This window comes from Tupaia chinensis, unplaced genomic scaffold, assembly GCF_000334495.1.
Source record: "Tupaia chinensis unplaced genomic scaffold, TupChi_1.0 Scaffold000082_1, whole genome shotgun sequence".
In the NCBI taxonomy this organism is placed as follows: domain Eukaryota; kingdom Metazoa; phylum Chordata; class Mammalia; order Scandentia; family Tupaiidae; genus Tupaia; species Tupaia belangeri.
In genome coordinates this window covers 186,304-203,676 of record NW_006159543.1, presented here as the reverse complement: position 1 = coordinate 203,676, position 17,373 = coordinate 186,304, and the positions used below count along the sequence as shown (strand labels likewise).

The following is a 17,373-nucleotide window of genomic DNA, read 5'->3' as shown; positions in this document are numbered from 1 at the left end:
GTGAGTTTTAAGCCACCGGGTCCAGGATGTGAACTGCGGTTGACTACGTGGGAGTCCAGCGACATAGCCATTACGCTAACTGCTGGTTCCCAGGATATAAGGTATATAGATCAATGGAGTAGAACTGAGAATCCAGAAATAAATTCCCATGTCTATGGTCAAATAGCTCCATTTAAAAATGGTGTTGAGGCCAGCTGATAGTACGGTGGTTAAAGTGACTCAATCCCACATGTCCAAGTGTATGGTTTGAGTTCCAGACCCTATGGATTGAGAAACATGATGGGTGTGTGTGCATGTGTGCATATGTGCCCAAAATACCCAGAGGAGAAGGGATTTCACGGTGGTCATACACCCTGGGGAGTACTTTTTCTCTGTCTTTCTGATGTGTGCATGTGTCTTATAGTGAAATAACAAAAGAAAGGGAGGGGGCTGGTAGATGTTGTGGTGGTTAAGGTGCTGGACTCCCACATGGCTGACCAAATTTGAGTCCCAGACTTGGTAGCTTGCTTTCTCAGTTTTCCTCTCTGTCTCTTTCTGTCTCTCTCAACCTCTTTCTAGTCATATATAATGATGAATAAACTTAAATAAAATAAAATAAAATAAAATAATTCTTTTTAAGAAATTACAAAAGGAGAGTGATTTTTCATTATCTCTGTCCCCCATTCCTCTCAGGCAAACACACACACATCCTATAGCAATTTTTTAAAAAATAGACAAATGATTTGCACAGATATTTCACCAGGGAAGATATGCAGACAGCCAATAAGCACATGAAAAAATGCCCAACATAATTAGTCACCAGGGAACTGCAAATAAAAACCACAATGAGATAGTACTTCATACCCAAAGTGAGGCACATAACTAAAAAGACAGACAATATCAAGTGTTGACAAGGATACAGTGGAAATGTATACTGCTAACATTGCTGATGGGAATGTAAAATGGTGCAGTCACTTTGCTAAACAGTTTGGTAGTTTTTCTAAAACTTAAATATAGAGTTACCATTTGACCAACAGTTCTGCTCCTAGGTATATACTGAAGGGAAATTAAAACATATATCCCCACAAAAACTTATACATAAGTGTTTATAACATTATTATTCATAGTAGCCAAAAGGTGGAAACAACTCAAATATCTATGATTGGATACAAAGAAATATGATATATTCATACAATGGAATAATATACATTAGTAAAAATGAATGAAGTATTGATACATGCTACAGCCTAGATGACCTTTGCAAACATTATGCTAAGTGAAAAAAGCAAGTCACAAAAGACTATAGATTTTATGATTCCATTTATATGAAATGTCCAGAATAGATAAAGCTACAGAGACAGAAAACAGATCAGTAATTCCTTAAGGCTCGGTGGTGATTAGGGGTGAAATGGAGAATGACTGCTAATGGGTAGTTTGTTTTAGGAGGGGCAAAAATATTCTAAAATTGGATTGTGGGGATGGTTGTACAATCCTGTAAATACACTAAATACATTTTATTTTATTTTAAACAAATTTTAGAGAGATTTTGCTATAGGGCCTGTGTGCTCACTGGAGAGACATCCCCCACAGGGGGGTGAAAACATCCCCCACAGGGGATGACCATGCTGCAATCCCTTCTCTTTCAGTCTCCTCTTTGGATTTTGGGCATGCACATAAGCCACCAGGTCCAGGACTCAAACCACGGTTGAATATGTGGAAGTCCAACAACATAACCATTACACCATTTGCTGATCTCACTAAATATATTTTTAAAACATTGAGTAGTACACTATAAATGGGTGATTTTTTTTCCCCATAGGGTGTGTGTGCTCACTGGAAATATACAGAGGGAGGGGAAATGAGAAATCACTCCCAGGTGGGATGCCCATGCAATCTCTTCTCCATTGTTCTCTTGGGATTTTGGGCATGCAATGTACATACACATGGAGTGATTTTGAAGCTGCTGGGACTGGGACTGGAACTGTGGTAGGCCATGTGGGAGTCCAGCACCTTAATCACTATGCCACCTGCTGGCCCTAAGTGAGTGATTTTTATAGCTTGGAGGTTAGATCTAAATAAAGCTGTTTATTAAACAAACAAACAAACAAACAAACAAAACAAAACAAAACAAAAGACTTCATAGCATTGGGTGCATCATGAACCCACAGTCCTTATAAAAAGAGCAAAAAAATGTGCTCTGCACTGTGAAAACTTTATGTGGCTTATCTCGCATGATCTTATCAAATCCTCATGAAATAGGTAGTACAGTCATGCATCATGGATTGACAGGGCTATGTTTTAAGAAATTAATCATTAGGTGATTTCGCCATTGCACAAACATCAGAGAATATGTTCACAAATATAGACCTTATTGCCCACTATACACCTAGGTTATATGGTATAATCTTGCCGGATGGTATATGTAGTCCATCATTGATTGAAGTATCATTTTGATGTGTATGACTATATTATTATCCTCATTTTACAGAGGAGGAAACTGAGACAGTTAAGATATGGTAGAGCAGGGACTGGAACCCAAGTCTCTCTGACTTCAGATCCCAACCTTTTGCAGTTTTCCACAGACCATGTTCCCTCTTTAAATATAGATTTAATGTAATTCCACTGAGTGGGTTTGATTCAGATATTACTGGGCCTTACTGAATCTACGAAACTCTGGATCAGTTGAGGGAATAATAGTTAATGACCCTCCAACAAGGGCCTCTGACACTTAGGGAAGAAGTGCTCCAGGGGAGCATTGAGCCAGGAGTACAAACTCTCAGGTCATAAGGTCTCTGTACATCAAGGTATTGTCCACAGATCCTGGAGAAGCACTAGGTACTAACTACCTATAAGAACAGTGGAGTAATCAAGGAAGTCAACTGGCAACAGTCAAGTTGCTATCTGTGGTGGCTCCCAGGGGCATGTCTAATAAGCAGGTTATGACTCCTCTCAGGCAAGGGCTGGAGTTCTCAGAAACTTTGGAAGGCAGAGTGAGACTACAGAACCACTCCCCATGCCTTCTGAAAATGGATTCTTCAAAATAATAGTCATCTTGTAATGCAAACATCTCCCAACACTAGACTGTTGAGGCCAAGTAATGCCCAGCCCAATAATTCCAGGTCAGAGGAGAAGATGTATCTGGAGAGCCCAGATCTCTTCCAGGCAAAGGTTAGAATGCCAGTAAAACCAAGTGCTGTTGGCTGATGGCTGAGACTGTTCCTCTCAGAATGTAAATCTGTTGTAAATTGCTCTTAAATTTTCCCCAAGAAGGTTCCCTAATCTATCTCTCTGAATTCAGTCACCAATAAGAGTAACTTTAGGGAAGAAATGCTTTCAAAGAACGGGACAGTTGGGACCAGCAGTTGGTGTAATGGCTATGTCACTGGACTCCCATATAGTCGACTGCCGTTCGAGTCTCAGACCTGGTGGCTTGAACTCACGCTGAGTGTGTGTGCGTGTGTGCCCAAGATCCCAAGAGGAGAATGGAGGAGAAGAGAAGGGATTGCAGCATAGCCATCCCCCCCCAGGGGGTGATTTCTCGCTTTCTGTCTCTGTCTCTCTCTTGTCTTTCTGGTGAGCGCATGCGCCCTATAGCAAAAACCTCTCCAAAACAAAAACAAAAACAAAAACAAAAAACAAAAAAACAAAAACAAACAAACAAACAAAAAACAGGACAGTGATATGATTGGAGTTATGGCTGAAAATGCATGCAGTTTATTTATAGATATATAAACTATAGTCACCACAACACTGACTCAACCAGCATTCTAGTACTTGGCCCTGCTATATTCTATAGTCCAAAGGTCATTGTTTATAATGATGACCTAGAGGCCTTGTGAGACCCTCATGTTCTTTCTGACTAATCAGAGTCTATTGTGTTCAGTCTAACTTTAGTACTCCTCATGCTGTTGGGTTTAAACTACATGGAAGTGGGTAAGTCTTACATCAGATATATATTAGACATTAATCAGCATATTCAATTCACCAGACCAAACTGTTTGCTACCAGTAGTAAAAAATGTAAAGTGAGTTCCTCCAATGGAGGTCCTGAATAGGTTTATTATTTTTTTGAATTCTCCCAGTACACAGGGCTGCACAGAGATGGCAACTGCCTCTAGATTTCCCTCCACCCTAGTACAGATGGAGAATTGGCATTTGTCTGAGTCTTTCTCTAAGCTCAGAGTCTTTCTGGACCCTCAAACTCATGTGCTTCTCTGTTGTATCTGTTCCCTCTATATAAATCTAAGGTGATTAACTGTATTGACATCATCCTTTTAGTCACATGTATTCTCCCCACTAGACTGTAAGTTGTGTGACAGCAAGAAACATAAAGGCTATGTCTGTTATTCAAATCTGTATCCCCAGTGCCTGGAACATAATGAATATTTAAGAAATATTTAGGGCCAGCAAATGGTATAGCGGTTATGTCACTGGACTCCCACATGGCCAACCACAGTTCAAGTCCCAGACCTGGTGGTTTGAAACTCATGCTGTACGCATGTGCGTGTATGCCCAGATTCCAGGAAGAGAATGGAAGAGAAGGGATTGCGATATGGTCATCCTCCCTAGAGGGTGATTTCTCACTTTCCCTCACACTCTCTCTGTCTCTCTCTGGTAAGGCAAAAACCTCTCCTGAAAAAGAAAGAAAGAAAGAAAGAAAGAAAGAAAGAAAGAAAGAAAGAAAGAGAGAAAGAGAGAAGGAAAGAAAGAAAGAAAGAAGGATTTGTTGAGTGAATAAGTGAAACAGTTACTTCAGTGAAGTCACTAATAAAGTCCATGAAGGATTTCTTCTCCAGTAGCCCAAGATGCTGAAGAGGAAGAAGGTAGCTCTGACCCCTGCTGTTATGAAGAAGCAGGAGGCTAAGAAGGTGGTCAGTCCCCTTTTTGAGAAAAGACCTACGAATTTTGGAATAGGACAGGACATCCAGCCCAAAAGGGACCTTGTCCACTTTGTCAAATGGTCCTGCTACACCTGACTGCAGCGCTAGAGGGTTGTCCTCCGCAAATGGCTGAAAGTCCCTCCTGCGATTAACCAGTTCACCCAGGCCCTGGACTGCCAGGGCTACTCAGCTGCTTAAACTGGCCCAGAAGTACAGGCCAGAGACAAAACAAGAGAAGCAGCAGCACTTGTTGGCTCAGGCTGAGAAGAAAGCTGCTGGTAATGGGGCTGTCCCCACTAAGAGGCCACTGTCCTCTGAACAGGGGTCAATCCTGTCACCACCTTGGTGGAGAGCAATAAACTTCAACTGGTGGTGACTGCACATGATGTGGACCCTATTGAGCTGGTTGTCTTACTGCCTGCCCTGTGTCGGAAGATAGGAGTTCCCTACTGCATTATTAAGGAGAAGGTCAGGTTGGGATGCCTGGGACACAGGAAAACCTGCACCACCATCACCTTCACATAGGTTAACTCAGAGGAAAAAGGTACCCTGCCTAAGCTGGTGGAAGCCATCCGGATCAGTTATGACAGATACTCTGAGATCCACCATCACTGTGGAGGTGATGTTCTGGACCCAAAATCTGTGGCATGCAATGCCAAGATGAAAAAGGCAAAGGCTAAAGAGCTCACCACTGAACTGGGTTAAATGTACACTGTTGAGCTTTCTGTACATACAAATAAAATACTCTCCTTCCATAAAGGACAAAAAAAGCCCAAGAGGGAGTCCCTTCCCTCCCAATTCCTCATTCTCCTTTCCCTCTAGAACTTGAAGGGAGGTGATGCTTTCTTTTTCCCAGATGCTGGTTTAGTAGCATCTTTTAGGCCCAGTAGGCTGAGCATTGAGTGGGCAGGCAGTAGCTGTTGTAGGACAAAAATAAAGAACTGGTCAGGTCTCTTCTTCCCTTTCCAGAGAGACTGGGCCCTGACTGGGCTGGTGCTTTGACTTCTGAGGGACAAGCTCAGATGAGGTTGGGAGGGTACCTGTTCTCTATAAAGGTCTTTGCTAAACAGCTGACACTGGGACTTCTGTTTTGAGATGAAAGTGGGGCTGATGGAAGAAATCCACCTCAACTTTGGACCTTAGTCCTAAAGGTCGACAAGATCAGGAACTGATCTTCCCTTCACTGTAACCCAAGCTGAAATCTCAGTGATCCTCTCCTCTTCTTAGGGGCCATGAGATAACATCAGCCCTAAAATTTTGCTGGGATCCTAAATCTGTGTTGGGCAGATTGCCTATTAATTCCTGTGGACAATGTTATGAGATGTAAACTTGGCCTTATTTGTGAATAGACAATGAGGTGAGAGAATGTGTGTGTGGGAGTTTCACAGCCCTCTAGGTACTGGGTCATCTACTAGGAGTGGATGTATTTCTACTCTCAAACACTTTGGTCTAGAGCAGATGTAACCATTCTGACAATCAAGATAGCTATGAAGAGAAAAGAAATAGCCAAATGGCAAGGGCAAATAAATGGTGTATTCAGCACATGAGGTAGGTGACTACTGGGTGTTAAGACTCAGCTTTGTTGATGATGTTTGAGTGCTGAGATTGGGGAGCACTTACTGTGCATATGTAAGCCTTAGGTCAAATGTGAGAGGTCTTCAAAAAGTTCAAAGAAAATATGTATTATGGGTCAGTCCATGGCCTAGTGGTTGGGAGAGCCAGATCCCACATGGCCAAGTACGGTTTAAGTCTTAGTGCCAGTGGCTTGAGAGATACACAAGGCTTTGTGTGCATGCCCCAAATCCTGAAAGGATGGAGAAGTGGAGAAGGGATTGCAGCATGAGTACAGCCTCGTTTTGTGGAAGGGTGCATTCTTCCCTCTCTCCATCTCTGAGTCTTGGTCTCTCTCCATAGAGTGCACATGCGCTCTGACAATTAAAAAACAGAAACATATATTGTGAAATACTTCACATGGATTTAAAAATGTTTTACACCAAAATAAACGCATACTTGAATTCCATTATTTTTCACAAAAATTTTAAAATCTCTTTATATGCGTAATAGCTGCTCTGTGAGTGACCTTCTCCTCCTGTTTCAGTTATGGGTGGCAGCACCTAGACTAGGCTGATTTTTCCCAAGGTCCTTGTCTGTGCCCATTTCCATGATAGCTCTGAGAAATGGCTACAACGAGTTGCCTAAGTGGGAAGTTTTCTGCTCACTTGAGCTTGTTCTTTGTGGTCCCTTCTTCTGGGCCTATATCATCTTTCCTACCCCAGCGTTTCAGGGCCTAATATGTCAGAGAGCTCAATCAATTCCTGCTATGATGAACAGAAAGAGAGGTATGTTTTTTTGTTTGTTTTGTTTTGTGGAGAGGTTTTTGCTATAGGGCTTCTGTGCTTGCTAGAAAGACAGAAACAGAAAGTGAGAAATCGCCCTCCTGGGGGATGGCTACACTGCAATCCCTTCTCCTCCATTCTCCTCTTGGGATCTTGGGCACACATGCACACACGCCTGGCGTGAGTTTATGCCACTGGGTCTGGGACTCGAACCACATTCAACTACATGGGATTCCAGCGACGTAGCCATTACTCCATCTGCTGGTTCCAGAAAGAGAGGTTTTATCTTCATCTTCAATCCCATCTTCAACTAAGAAGAACACCCAGGAATCTCTCCTAGATCTCTATACTTCTAAAGCTCTGCCTTAGAGCCTCTGCAATTCTTTGATTGGTTCTATGTATCACTTGTTTGCTATTTGTATCTCACATTCATTTACTGACTCAATCGCCTTGACTCACTGTCACAGACATATTTCATGGAACACACACATATGAAGGTCAACTATATTTCTCATTGGCATTTGCCAGGAGGATATAGAGCTGCAGGACAGCTACAGGGGAACCAGGTGCTGTCAGGATGTGGAAAGCACCAAGACAGTGGAGGTCCTCCCTCTATGTCTCCAGGGTCCAAAGGGCCTCCAGCACACTGAAAACCGAGGCTGAGCCCTACCTGCCTTGATCATTGGAGGTGGAAGAGGCTGGCTGGTAGGCCTGGAAAAGACCATCTTCCTGGAATCCAGCAGGAGGCGGCAGTACCCCGCAATCAGGCAGGCAAAGTTGGTGGCTTCCGGCCACTCCATCAACAGCACCAGAGGCTGTGGGAGACATGGGAAGAAACATGAAGACCCTGGAAGGAGGGAGGCAGGTGAATTTCCAGAGAATGGTAGCAAAGATAGGATGGCTTTCATGGTTATGGAAACTATACTTCTTTAGTCAAAAATTGAGGCACACAGTTTTTGACAAATCATTTCTTCTTCTTTTTTAAATTTATGTATTTGCTTCTTCCACTAAGAGACAGAGAAAAAGAGACAGTACTCCCTAACAGTGTCTTAACACCACAATCCACCCCAAACCTCAATCAGTTCTGGATCACAGGCATGTGTATGCCTGGTATATTCAGAGAGATCTTTGGATGCAAACCTAGAACTTTCCATGTAGGTCAGTCTCAAAGAGTGTCACATTTCACTGTTGTACCACCATCTGGTCCTTAATTGGTTCTTCTTAAAAGAGTTTCTTGAGGGGCCAGCAGATGATGTGGTGGTTAGGGCACTGGACTCCCACATGACCAGTCACGGTTTGAGTCTCAGACCCAGTGACTTGAAGATCAGGCTGGCCACATGTGCATACATGCCCAAAATCCCAAGAGGAAAATGGAAAAGAAGGGATTGCCCTGGGTTGTGGTTTCTGACTTTCCCTCTCTCTGTGTTTGTCTGTCTGTCTCTCTCTGGTGAGTGCACATGCCCTATGGCAAAAACTTTAAAAAAAGCTTCTTGGTCATATATATTTATGATATTGGGCTAAACAAAATTATGTAGATAGTTTTACTATGGGAAGTCTCAGATCTTTTAATATATTAATGTGCTTTGTGAAACTTCTAAAGGAGGTTTTAGTGTTCCAAGCTTTTCTAATTTTTTTTTTTTACCACAAAGATCTATTTTTACAGAACACATCATGGTATAAGGTTGTTGTTATTGTTTTAAACTCGTTTTAGGAAATACTTGCATATTCTTTTGACTTTTCTTGTGGGGGAGAGGTTTTTGCTATAGGGCATGTGCGCTCTCCAGAAAGACAGAGAGAGACAGAGAGACAGAAAGCGAGAAATCACCCCCCAGGGGGGATGGCCACACTGCAATCCCTTCTCCTCCATTCTCCTCCTGGGATCTTGGGCATGCACGCACACACACCCGGCATGAGTTTAAGCCACCAGGTCCCGTACTCGAACTGTGGTCGACTATATGGGAGTCCAGCAACATAGTCATTACACCACGTGCTAATCCCCATGTTTTTTTTTTGACTTTTGGTCCTAACCCTAAATTAGTCAGATTAATCCTGGGGTTACCTAGTATAAATAAATAAATAAATAAATAAATAAATAAATAAAAGTATGACTTTATTAAATGTGGACGTACTGAAGTCAGTCATGGAGGTATTCTTCCTGGGATAGTGTGGTGATCTCCAGATAACTACTGAGGCTAAAGAGGGAGCCATAGGGCTGTAGGTTGCTGTGACCACTTAAGGTTCTCAGAACAAGCATTAAAAGTTAAAAGAATTAAGAGGAGGGAATGAGACTTTCTGTAACCAATGAGAAGGCCATCATAACAGTTCAGGAGAGAGGTGATCTGGGTCTCCACTAGGAGACTACTAGTTGCTGTTCCACTAAAAAAGGAGCCAATTTTTGGTGTGGTGGTTAGGGTGACTGGATCCCACATGACTGACTACACAGTTTGAGTCCTGGGCTGGTGGCTTGAGAAACATTCTGGGCACATGTGCTTGTGTGCCAAAAAATCCCCAAAGGAGGAAGAAATAGAGGAGAAAAGATTGCGGTGTGACCATTTCCCTTGGGGAGTGTGTGAATGGGAATGCTTTCTTGCTTATTTTGTCTCGCTCACTGTCTCTCTCCAGTGAGTGCACACATCTTGTAGAAAAAAATATTAAAAAGAAAAAGGAAGGACCATTGGGAAGCCTTGATTCAACTTGGCAATCAACTAGATTAGTCTTCTTTAGTTGTATTATCACCTTGTGAATCCAAAGCAGCTCAGCTGTGAACTAATGCTACACTAGCTTTCTTTTCTGTCTCCCAGGATCTTGACACATAGCTTGAGTAGAATATTTTGTAGTTCATATAGACTAGGAGTCAGCACACTTTTCCTACAAAGGGCTAGACAGTAATTATTTTGGACCTTGTAGCCCACATTGACTCTGCCATTGTAGTGTGAAAGTAATCGTAGATAATCTATAAACTAAACAGATGGGTGTGACTGTGTTCAAACAAAATGTTATTTATAGAAATAGGCAATGGATCAGATCTGGTCCACGAGCCATAGTTTGCTACCTGATCTAGAAGTTAAGCTTCTAGCTAGACACAATTATTTGTATTCATTCTTCACACCTCTCAACTTGTTACTTTTGGTTGGCGATAGTGACTACCTTCTCCTTTGGAAATTCTTTTCTTGGCTTCTATTTCTGTGAGATTGCAATATGCTCTGAGCATCTCCATAAAATCTCTCTTTGACTTGCTCTTCTTATGCAACCTATCCTCACTCTGTGCCCTCCCAAGGCTCAGTCTATAACCCTCAATTCTCCATCAGCGTATCAACTTTCAACCCTATGTTGGGGGTTCCAAAATCAACATCTGCATCAATTCTCCCTTGAACTCTTTTCCTATCTCAGAACCTGTATGTCTATATCACACAATTTTTGTGCTGGATCAAATACTATCTTGATAGTCCCATAATTATTATACACTCAATTATATTACATGTCACATTAAGGAATTTGGACTCTGCCCAATTTGCAACAAGTCAGTGATGCTCTTATGGACTGTGGCAAATATCTTTGGGAAGAAAAAGGAACAGTCTGTATCTTGAGGAACAATGACTTCTCTAGTGACAAAGGGGCCAGGAATGAAATGTTACTTTGAGTTATTATTAGAAAGGGGCAGAAGGGAAGTTCATATCTCTGGTTATGGATGTTTCTAAGTCACGACAATGGTTAACCTTGTGTACGACAAAGTAAAAACAAAGCGGGTGGAACTTTGTTTAAGGTGAGATCAGTTATTTCTCCCTGCTTCAACTCCTGCCACCAATAGCAGAAGGATACTCAGAGTTTTTGGTGGGGAAGACTGCTACTACCATTTACTACGAGGGCCCAAGACTCACTGAGCTCGCCTCAGGAACATTCATAGACATCATGGCCATCCCCACCGCTACTGCCTTGTTTCAGGTTCACACCATCTTCCTCTCAGACCCAAATTTCTCAAGGTACATGTGACTGGGTGACAAGTGTACTAAGATGCTAAGCCTCTTGGTCTCTGGATCCTGTTGCCTCTGGCTACAGGCTGCCTCATCTGGGTATGTTTACCTTATTTGTATGTTTTGTCATACAAATTGTGACATTTTTCATGATATGAGAAAGGTTGGGATACACTAACCTAAGGACCTTCAACAGCCTCTTGATTGACTGATTTGCCTACAGTCTCCTTTGCTTCACTTCACATGCAGATTGCTGTCTGAGGGGTCTTTCTAATGCACAATTATCATCACTTAAAGTCTTCCATGCAGGGCTGATCCTGTAGTACAGTTGGCAGCTGGATCCCACATGGCTGACTGCAGTTCAAGTTCTCATCTTGGTGCTTGAAAAACGTGCTGGGTGCATGTGTGCATGTCTCCAAAATCCTGATGGGAAGTAGAAATGGAGGAAGGGGAGATTGTGATGTGAGATGCCCCATTGTGGGGCGCAGTGCTCTCTCTCTTATTCTCTTTCTCTCTTTCATGAGTGCATGCTCCCTCTGGCATCTTTTAAAAAAAATTCCTTACCATCACCTGTAGAATAAAATCCAACTGCCTTATAACAGCTTGGTTTCAACCTACATCTATAACTATATCACTCACTCTGGGCCCTCTCTTATGGCTTGGGTGTCACCCAAATTTCACGTGTTGAGATTTGATTGTAATGGGATTAAGAGGGTGCCAATTTAATCCAATTATTGTGTTGAGGGTGAGACCTTTGGGAGATTAGTGATTGAGTGGTTAAGGCAAGGTCCCCATGACTGAATTCCAGTGTGCTTAAAAGGAAAAGGAATGAGATAGATATGTGAAACACAGACTGTTCTCTTGCCCTCTGCATATTGTGATGCAACCAGAAGATCCCACCAGAGACAGGCCCTGAATCTTGGACATCCAAACTATGAGCTGAATAAACCTTTTTTTCCCCTTTCTTCTTCTTTTTCTCTTTTTAAATTTACTAGAGGACATGTGCACTCGCTGGAGACAGAGAAAGGAAGAGAGAGGATGAGAGAGAGAGTGAGAGAAAATGAAAAAGCACCCCACATGGGGGATTGCCACATTATAACCCCTTCTCTAATTCTCCTCTTGGTATTTTGTGGACACAGGCACATGCACTTAGCAGGTTTTTCAGGCCGCAAGTCTGACACTGAAACCATACGGTCGTCCATATGGGATCTAGCTGCCTTAACCACCATGTTATTGGATGACTCTAAACCTTGATTTTTATTTATTGATTGATTGATTGATTGTAATTTGCTACAGGGCATGTGCACTCACTGGAAAGAGAGAGAGAATGTGAGAAAGCATCCTCCGGAGGGGATGACCACACCTTAATCCTTTCTCCTCTATTCTCCTCTCAAGATTTGGGGTACATGTGCACAGGAACCCAGCATGACTCTTAGGCCGCTGGGTCCAGGACACAAACCACACAGTCAACCATGTGGGATCCAGCCCCCCTTTAACCACTTTGTCACCAGCTGGCCCAACCTTTATTTTTATAAATTGCCTACTTTCAAGTATTTTTTTAATTGTCACAAAACAGACTAAAATACCCTTTTCCCATCACTGTCTCTCACCTTGTGCTCCAACAAAGACACATCAATTATAGTTCATCACATTCTTTCACATCTTCATACCTTAACCTATGGTTCTCTCCTGTGCCCTGCTTTGTGCACCTAGTAAGCTGCTACAAATGGGCTAGATGCCCCCATGGAGGACATGACCAACTGAGAATGCATCCATTCACTTCAGAACAGGGCTAGCCCGATTTCTCACCTCATAGAGCTTAGGGTGTAGTGGGAAATAAAACACAAGCCAAATAATCACATAGATATGATAATAAGATATAAGCACTATAAATGAAAAGCACAGAGCTTGGTAGTTAAGGCAGCAGGATCCCACATGGCCAATTGCACTGTTGGAGTCCCAGACCTGACGACTTGAGAAACATATTGGATACGTGTGCAAGTGTGCCCAAAATTCTGAGAGGAGAATGGAGAAGAAGGGATTGTAGCATGGTCATTCTCGCTAAAGAGTTTTTTCTTTCTTTCTTTCTTTCTTTCTCTCTTTCTTTCTTTCTTTTTCTTTTTTTTCTCTCTCTGGTCAGTATACATATCCTATACAAATGAATGAATAAATGAAAAGTACAGAAAGCTAACAGAACATAGAATGTCCTAGAGAAGTATGTTTGCATGTATGTGTATATGTTTGGGGGTGGCACATGTGCATGACTTACTTGGATTCAGATGCTGGAGAAGGGGCCTAGCAGTGGTTTGATGGTAAAACATGATGTTCTGCGAGGCTGGCTTACATGGGAAGGTTCTGGGTTCATGAGTATGGATCTCCTTGAGTATGTCAGGCATGTGTGCCCATGATCCTGAGCTGGCTGAGGGTAGGAGTGTATTGTAGCATCAGGACCCTATTTGGGGTTCTATCTCTCTCTCTCTCTCTCTGTGTATCCTTCTCACTCATTCATGAAAGAAATAAATGAATACATTTTAGGGCCAGCTAGTAGCATGGAGATTAAGACAGCTAGATCCCATATGGTCAACTGAGCAGTTTGAGTCCTGGACCTAGTGGCTTGAAAAACATTCTGGGGACATGTACATACATGCATGTCCAAAATCCAGAGAGGAGAATGGAAAAGAAGGAATTGTGGCATGGCCATCTCCCCTGGGAGGTTATTTCTCATTTCTCACTTAATCTCTCTCCAGTGAGTGCACTCATCCTATAGCAAAAACTAAATATAAATAAATAAAATAAACTTTTAAAAAATGCTTGAGAAAGCTTCTTTGAGGAAATGGTGGCAAATAGAATGAGAGACCATTTGACCAACCTACAGGCTGAATGACTGATAGATGGATGGGCTGGCTGGCTGCAGGGCAGTCTGATTCACTTATGTCCTGGCTGATGATCTGGCTGCAGGACTGGCAGAATGCCCACCAGCTACACATTCTGACTGCTTGGCTACCTGGCTGGCTGTTTGGCTGGCTAATGGAAAGATGCTGACTGGAGGCCAGGTGATGACTTGACTAACTGACTTAACTGTCTGACTTTACTTCAATTTCCCTCTTACCTCCAATATAGACTGATGTCAGTAATAAAAAGAGCATGAGGACACAGAGAGGACGCTGTGCACAGAGAGGGCCGAGCACATCCCTAACTTGTTCAGCATGGCACAATAAGAGCCCCTCATCGGGATCCTCAGAAAGCAAACCGGGCCCTAACACATGCCAAATGCAGCTTGCAAAGGAAACACAGATGCAGTTTTTGCCAGCAGAGATAAAAATTGAATCAAAAGCCGGCAAACAAAGAGGCTGTATAAGTTTCTTAGAAATCTTCAAAACAACATTTTATTTAAATAGGATTTTAATGATCATGACGTCTAATGTAATGCTTGTCCCTACAGAAAGCACTAGAGCAATAAAGCTCAGACATGAGTACAGGAGACACACTGGGCCACAAAAGACCCCTTGGGACATTCCTTTGATGGTTTCTTTTTCCTCTCTATGAGCTTCTGTGGTAATGGGGTATGGAAATGGCCCAGTGGTGTCTCAGTCTCAGACTGCTGTCTCTTGGAGAAAGATATTTGAACACTACCTCATGTTCACTCCACTAAGAGCAAATAAGCTGAGTGAAAATTGTAACTAAATATGCCAAACCATCTTCAAATGGAAAATGAGATAAGAATGGAGTTTGAGGCATGAACCAGCTAGGAGAGGGTACAATAGAGATTAATTTGACATGCTTCAGCCACATCTCCTCCCTGGGGTGCCCTGGGAGTTCTAAGACACCCACCATGGGATGTCAACTAGAGAGGAGAACAACTTGGGTTAGTCTTGCTTCACTCTACCATCCCTGAAAATAGGAAAAAGAGGGACCAGCAGTTAGCGTAATGGCTATGTCACTGGACTCCCATGTCGTCGACCACGGTTTGAGTCCTGGACACTCACGCCAGGCGCATGTGTGTGCGTGCCCAAGATCCCAAGAGGAGAATGGAGAAGGGATTGCAGCGTGGCCATCCCCCCTGGGGGGTGATTTCTCGCTTTCTGTCTCTCTCTGGCGAGCACACAGGCCCTATAGCAAAAACCTCTCAAAAAAAAAAAAAAAAAAGGAAAAAGATAGGAATCCAGAGGCATGGGGGCTAGGGTACAAGATAATGGTCCTTGGGTTCCAGGGAACCAGAATATTTGAGTACTTGCCTCTATAGCACTAAGAAAGGCTAATTGGGTATAGCCAGCTAATTTGAGAACAAGACAGAATATCACTTAAAGGAAGGGTTCTCAGACAAGAAGCACACTAGGATCACCTGGGAAGAAGTAAAGACCTACATTTGCTTGGCCTCCATCCCAGAAATTCTGATTTAAATAGTCAGGAAAGAGCTGGACATCCACTGGGTTTAAAATCTCCCTGTATGATTCAAATGTGTAGCCAGGGCTGAGAACTTCTTAAGTCAATAATCTTAGTTTCACGATGCTCTTCCAGAATATTCACAAATCAAAGTGGCATATCTAGGGGGGATATGCCAGGGGATATGTAGGGGTATATCTAACAAACTTTCAAGTCCCCTGTTAAAGAAACTCAGCTTGTCTTTCTGCAGTGTACCCTATGAAGCAGTGTGCTGGTAAGCTTTTCTCAACCAGTACTTCCAAGTCCTGATTTGCAGCATTTTCCAATTTCTCTGGTGTACATACTCCCATTGAGGATGCTTTCAAACTATCAGTATGGTGTCACTGAATGCAGGGTTGGGAGAGATGGGCCCAGCTGACTCTGATGTGCCTGTGCAAGCTGGCTCCAGCACACCACTAACTCTGTGAATTGACACCTGCTGAGCTTAGGAAAGTTATTTTCTGTTCTTTTTCTTTTTTTTGAAGAGGTTTTTGCTATAGGGCGCATGCACTTGCCAGCCAGACAGACAGAGAGAGACAGAGAGACAGAAAGCAAGAAATCACCCCCAAGGGGGGGGCTGCAATCCCTTTTCCTCTGTTCTCCTCTTGGGATCTTGGGCTTGCACGCACACTTGCCCGGCGTGAGTTTCAAGCCACCGGGTTCAGGGTGTGAACCGCGATCGACTACATGGGAGTCCAGCCATTATGCTAACTGCTGGTCCCTAGGGAAGTCATTTTCTAATAAGGAGTTTCCTAAACCTTCTTCTCCCAACTCCTTCCCAGAACCAACTCTCAGAAACCACAAATATTGCTGATAGCACCACCAGGAAGCCTTCTGTTATTCTCCTCCCCTCCCCCCAGCCCCGGCCAGAATTTCGCCCTCTTCTGTACTTTCCTAATATTCTCTTGGTTAACTCTTCTGTAGCAGCTCCTTCAGTTTGCTATCTATTTGTGTATTTCTTTTTTACAAGATGGTAAGTTTTGGGCCAGCCCCATGGCCTAGTGGTTAAGGCAGCTGGATCCCATACGGCCGAAAATACAGTTGAGTCCTGGTCTCTGTAGCTTGAGAAACATACTAGGCACATGTGAGTGTGTGCCCCAAATCCTGAGAGAATGGAAAAACAAAGATGAAATGGTGGAATGACCACGTCCCATTGGGGTGGAGTACTTTCTTCTTGCTCTGCCTCTCTCTGGTTGCTGGTGGTGTGCACACTCTCTAGCAATTAAAAAAAGAAAAGATGGTAAGCTTCTTCAGGGTAAGAAGTTATGCTTTTTTCCCTTTAATCTGTGTATCTATCCCCCATTTTATTTAGCATGCTTCCTGGTAACAGGAAGTTCATACTAAATACCTATCAAATTGAAATCTTGAATTTCTCCCTTGTTATCCTTCCCCCTTTTTTCTCCCTTAATCTACTCTTTCCTTCCTTCTTTTTCTTCCTTCCTTCCTTCCTTCCTTCCTTCCTTCCTTCCTTCCTTCCTTCCTTCCCTCCCTCCCTCCTTCCTTTCTTTCTTCCTCTTTCTTTCTTTCTTTCTTTCTTTCTTTCTTTCTTTCTTTCTTTCTTTCTTTCTTTCTTTCTTTCTTTCTTTCTTTCTAATAATTTGCCAGATGGTGTGTGTGCTTGCCAGAGAGAGGGGGAAACAAAGAGAGAAAATGGAGAGAGCATTCCCTACAAGGGGAATGGTCACGCTGTGATCCCCTCTCAGGCTTTTGGGTATGCACACATGCACACACATGCACCTGGTGTGTATTTCAAGCATTCAAGCCACACAGTCAGCCATGTAGGCGC

General features: G+C 42.9%; 1 protein-coding gene across 1 annotated transcript in view; it reads right to left on the bottom strand.

Annotated features, from left to right (window-relative positions):
* FRMPD3 (FERM and PDZ domain containing 3) overlaps positions 1-17,373 on the bottom strand; it is an 84,565-nt gene that overhangs the window by 13,219 nt on the left and 53,973 nt on the right. Inside the window, 1 exon segment of the mRNA XM_027769686.1 lies at positions 7,865-8,009. Within this exon segment, the coding sequence (XP_027625487.1) occupies positions 7,865-8,009 (145 nt within the window).